Source organism: Acanthisitta chloris, unplaced genomic scaffold (assembly GCF_000695815.1).
Source record: "Acanthisitta chloris isolate BGI_N310 unplaced genomic scaffold, ASM69581v1 scaffold22574, whole genome shotgun sequence".
NCBI classification, from domain to species: Eukaryota; Metazoa; Chordata; class Aves; order Passeriformes; family Acanthisittidae; genus Acanthisitta; species Acanthisitta chloris.
In genome coordinates this window covers 9,920-15,231 of record NW_008667937.1, presented here as the reverse complement: position 1 = coordinate 15,231, position 5,312 = coordinate 9,920, and the positions used below count along the sequence as shown (strand labels likewise).

The following is a 5,312-nucleotide window of genomic DNA, read 5'->3' as shown; positions in this document are numbered from 1 at the left end:
GGTCTCCAGATGGTGGGAGCAGCAGCCACACTCTTCTGGGCAGGCTGTTTTCTGGTGAACACACAGGGAGACAGAGGTGAGCTGCGCAGGGCTGGAGAGCAGGAGGTGTCTGAGCCCAGCTGAGCTTTGCAGAAGTGCTTGATGAGCTGAACCTGAGTTTCCTTCTTGGGCTCATAGTAGGACAGAAAGTGCATCGCTTCCTTGAGGCACCGCAGGTATCCACTGTTAAAGTCCTGCTCTGGGCTCTTGTGGATGAATGCTGGAAGAGACAGAAAGGAGCAAATGCAGTGGGTTAAGATCATGACCAAATCATGGCACAGTGATGATTCATGCAGGGAATTTCTGAAGAGTCCATGAGCATTGCTCATGTTTGGAGCTGCTGTGGGAGGGCACAGCCCTGGGAGCAGGTGTAGGTGTGTTCAACACCTCTGCACTCACTTTGGTCCTGCAGTTGGCTCTGCTGCTTCAGGTAGCTGACAGTCATCTCCAGGATGTCAGCCTTCTCCAGCTTGGAGTTGGGCTGGTGCCTCTGGAACTCCTTCTCCAGGAGCAGTTTCAGCTGCTCGATGCTGCTGTTAATCCTGTCCCGCCGCATTTTCTCCACCACTGGTTTCCTCAGCTGTGAGAGACAGAGCAGCTTGTTAGGGATTTGGTGAGACCTGACCCAATTTTCCCCCTGGCACACACATGTTCAAAGATGCTTTTCTTTGGTAGAAGAGCCGTGCAGTGCTGCCTACCCATTCCCCACTCCATTTACTTAAAAAAAAAATCTATATAGTCTCCTTTATCTCTCTTCAACCTATCTGCCCCCCCTGAAGCCACTTTCTCCCCTTATCTCATCTTTTCCCGGTCGTATTTATTTGCTAGGGGCAGCCAAACCTTCCCAGCCCTCTCCAGGGCTCTACTTACTTTATTCTTTTCTTTGGGCAGCAGTTTTTCCTCCATGTGGACCATGAGAGCGTTGCTGGGAGCCATGGTCAGTGCTCTCAGCTGGGCACACGCAGGAGGTGATGCTCTGCCAGCTCCCAGTGCCTCTATTTATACTGGGGGAGCTCGGGCAGGGACGTGAGGCTCGGGATCACCCGTGTTTCCCACAGCCTCCCAGCCAATCCAGGCACACACTGGGACAATAGAGGAAGCATCCATTAGTGCATGGTACATTGAGTGCAAATGCCCTGGAGAGAATAACCTTCTGCCCACGCTGCTGGTGGAGTGTGTGCTGTGGGGCTTGGGGCTGCCCAGGGAGCTGGGAAAGCACTGACCCTCCAGCTGGTTCTCTGAGATCAATGTCATTCCTGAGGCTCTGCATGTGCCAGGCACAGTGGTGGTGGAGGAGGCACACTTTTGGGGGAAGGCGGGAAAAGGAGCCAGGAGGCTCTGTCAGGGCTAAAATCCACAGCACCAGGGATGTCTCTGCCCTTTCAGACCAGGCACTGGCAGCCAGAATATTTTGAGGTGTGTGTCCTTAGTCATGGCACTGGAATGGGCGACCCAAAGTGTGACTTTGCAGGATGTTTCTAAATGCTGTGGAGAAGTGACAGTCAGGATGGAAGGATGTTGGATGGACAGGGTGAATAACTAGGGGATGGGAAGCAAATGGAAATGGTAATCTCTGTTTCTTGCCCTTAACACACCCATTGCCCTCATTAAGGGCAGCACACACCTCCCAGCAGAGCTGGGCTGTGCCTAGTCACCTCCACAGTTCTTGGTTTTTCCTCTTCTTTTCCCTCTTAATGATGGTTAAGATAGGCTAAAGAATACCATAAAGCTCCTAGAATCCTGGGTCCTCTTCTTTTCCCTCTTAATGATGGTTAAGATAGGCTAAAGAATACCATAAAGCTCAACCCAGAATCCTGGGAAGCCTTGGGAAACCAGAGGTGGGTCATGAGCAGGATCTTTGGCCCTTAGCAAGGAGGTCAGTTCTGCTTCTTGCCTGAGGTTTTTGGCATGCTCTGTTCTCACCTGGCCAAGGAGCATCACCCTGCCCTGCTGTGGCCTGGAGCTGCCACAGGGAGCTGAACATCACCTCTCAGGCACCACATCACTGCCTCCCTGTGCAACCCCTACCACATCATCCCCACTCTGTTTTCATCCCTGGAAAATGGGAACAGTGCTGCTTGCTTGTGTTAGCATGGAAATGTCAGTATGAATTAAGCAAACATTTCTGTCATGATAAAGGCAAGAAAAAGAATGAAGCTCTGAGGACACTGGAGGTCAGTTCTGATTTTTGTCCTGTGAGAAAGATCTCTGCCTGGATACAATCCTTGAGGCAGCACTGAAAATAACCCAGAACCTACCTGGGCAAGGCTGTGCTGCCTCCTGCCATCTGTGGGTGCAGCCTGTGGTGCCCCAGGCAGAGGTGTGCTCCTCCTCCCATGGCCAAGGATCTGGGCACGGAAAAGGAGGAGGGAAGTGTGCAGTGAGGTAAGAAAGCCAAAGAATTTTTACTTGGAAATCCTGAAGTGAAGCCTGAGTGCAATGGGCAGTTGACAGGAAGGAGGGAGGTGTTCCTGGAATAGCAGTTGTGGGATTCATTGTACTGGCCTGAATGGGCTCAGCTCTTTGTGAAGGGCAGATGTTGTCCTTGGAGCCCTTTATTCCCTGTGTTGTGGGAAAGCCAGGAGACAAGACATCTCATGAGCACTTTGAAGCAGGCAAAGGATTATGATACAAAATCAGACACAGCTCAGAGCCCATGCCCCAGCTTCTGCCAGCTTTAATGAGGTGCTGCCTGTTTCCCTGTGTTCTCTGCTGGCCTTGCTCCAGGAGCTGTGTCCCATGTCATCCCTTTCCTAGCCAAGGATCCGTGCTGGGCAGGCCTTGCAGCCAGGAGCTGACAGGTAGGCATGGGCCAAGCTGCTCCACGGACTCTTCAGTGTCAAACCCCATCTTTTTCCCAAGTCCTGAGCAGCAGCCCTGACCTTTATTGCTGTATTATAGCTGGTAGCCAGATGGTCTTTTGGGAGTTGGATTCTTTCCCTTTAAATCATTCAGGCTCAAGCACCGTCACTAATGTCGGGAGGAGTTGCAAGGCACACTTCTATTGTCCCAGCAAGAAGTGTTATCAATGGGGGAAGAGTATGGGAAAGGCAGAGAAATCCAAACCCACAGAGCCTGGTGCTAATAACTCCTTTGTGGAGCTTCGCTGCTGTCGGGGCACCATGAACTCCTGGGCTTCTTCACCCAGCAAGGCTGAAACACTCCTGTCTCCCCATCCAGGGGCTTCTCTGAGATCCATGTGTGCCATGGGGATCCATGTGTGCCATGGGGATCCATGTGTGCCATAGGGATCCATGTGTGCCATGGGGACACTGCTGAACACCTCTGGGAATGAATGGGAGGAGCTGCACTGGGCATTGCTCCTTGGCAGTGGAAGTGCTGAGGTGGCCTCTTCTGCCTTGCAGAGGGGTTTGTTTTCTCCCTGTCTGTTGGGAGCACTGCTGGGAAGGCTTATTTACCCAGGGAGATGGAGGGGATGTTAGGATCAATCCAGCTGTGATCTCACTCTGACAGGTAATGAGCAGCACGGAGGGAGACAGCAGCAATGAGAGCACCTGACAGAGTGCCAGGCAGACACACCTGAGTGGAGATTGTTCTCTCTGAGTGCCTGATGAACAGTTGGGTCTGTATGTTGTGCCACACTCATGACTTACTACTGCTGGGTGGATGTGTCCCAAGGTTTAAGATTCCTGGATTTCAGTACCACAAATCCCCACAGTATTGCCACATCCCTTCATCACCTTCATGGTCTTAACGTGCTCCGTGGAGGATCTTGGCTAAGGTGTGAAAAGCCAGGGCAGTGCCTATTTGAGGTGACCCTAACAATCCTCTGAGCCACTGCTTCCTGTGGAGTCTCAGGTGCACATCCCTTCTCCCAGCCCCAAGGTGCACCTAACCTGCCCACTCTGCCCTGCTCAGGCTCCTTCACACATTCTACACATTAAATACTTTAAAAGTTTTTTGCCTGGAAGGCAATATAGAAAGAAATCACCATGTAAAACTTGATGTTCAGGATTGGCTTCTGCTCCCAAGAGCCAAACACAACTCTCTGTGTATTGAACCGAGTGCAGGGAAATCTGCCTCTTCCAGGGGAAAAGGTTAGGATGTTATTAGACCCATTGTGTGAAATATTCCATTAAATGTCATTAGCATGGCATTATCTCGCCTCCTTTAGACATCAGAGCCCCCTCAAAAAGGAGCCTTAATACTGTAAAGTACATTCTTCACAGGTTTAACCTTTTTTTAATTAGTTTTTCCTCAGATCCAGAATGTTTAATATCCTGCCATTCCCATGTGCAGGAGCAAAGGAAAGAGGACTTTGATCATTAAGAAACATCTGAGACGATTTGATCTGCGTTTTTAGGGCTGTTAGAGGAGGTAAAAGCAATTCCTCTAGCTACCTGTGTGGTGACCCCCTAGTAGCCATGCCCCAACCCCACAGTCCTACTGCAGTGAGTATCCCAAATCATTCAAAATTAAGGGAAATTTATTATTTTTTTTTTTCCTGCCCAGCTGAAATTCCCACAAGTCACCTCTGGGCACATTGAGGAGTGCACAAGAGGGATTTATTATTTCCTGGTATATTGACTCTGAAAGGTCTGGGGGATTACAGCTGCTTTGCACATGAATGGCTGGAGTGTGTTGTACAAAAGGCATGGGCAGGGGGATAATGGGCTTGGATGTGGGAAAGCTCTGACCCTGGGGGAGAGCAGGCTGGTGCCTGATGGCAGGAATCAATTATAGCTCAAAGGAACACATTGCCCTGGGAGCAAGCTTGGCTGGAGCCACCACGCTCTGTGTTTACCACCCTCCTCCTCCTCCTTCCATGGCAGAGAAAGCACTGCGGGATATATCCTGTCCTGGCACTGCCACTGTGCCCCATCTCCCCAAGGGGTTTGGAGTTGTGCTCCCATTCCAGATCAGGGGGAGCACAGAGTCCCCCCAAGTCCTCTGCAGGGATTGTACAGTCCCTGGGGAGCACACAGTCCCCCCAGGCTCTGTCTCAGCCTGGTCCCCACAAACAGGAGCTGTTGGGTACACACACTTATCATTTTGGGTTTTTTTTTGGCATTCAGCTCTTACAATGGGCTCTGCATCTCTGAGGAGCTGGCACTGCTTCCAGCTCTTCAAGCATCAAATTCTGGGCTCTGAGAAGCAAGCAATGGGCTGAATATCATAATGCATTGAAAAAAAAAATTATTTGATGTTTCTAATAAAAATGAAAGGGTTTTGATGGAGTGAGAGTTTGACTTGCTTTTTGGTTATTGAGCATCTCGAGTTTGGATTGATAGGATTTTTCTCTCTTTAGAGAA

The 5,312-nt window shown here is 50.4% G+C and overlaps 1 protein-coding gene across 1 annotated transcript; it reads right to left on the bottom strand.

Moving 5' to 3' along the window:
• LOC103800343 (transcription factor HES-5-like) lies at nt 1–975 on the bottom strand (the record flags this gene model as incomplete). The annotated part of the gene is made up of 3 exons (XM_009072720.1): nt 910–975; nt 439–619; nt 1–259 (listed from the first exon to the last, which is right to left on the bottom strand). Coding segments are annotated over exons 1-3 (506 nt in total), but the record flags the coding sequence as incomplete, so codon positions are not given.
• Nucleotides 976–5,312: the final 4,337 nt, after the last annotated feature.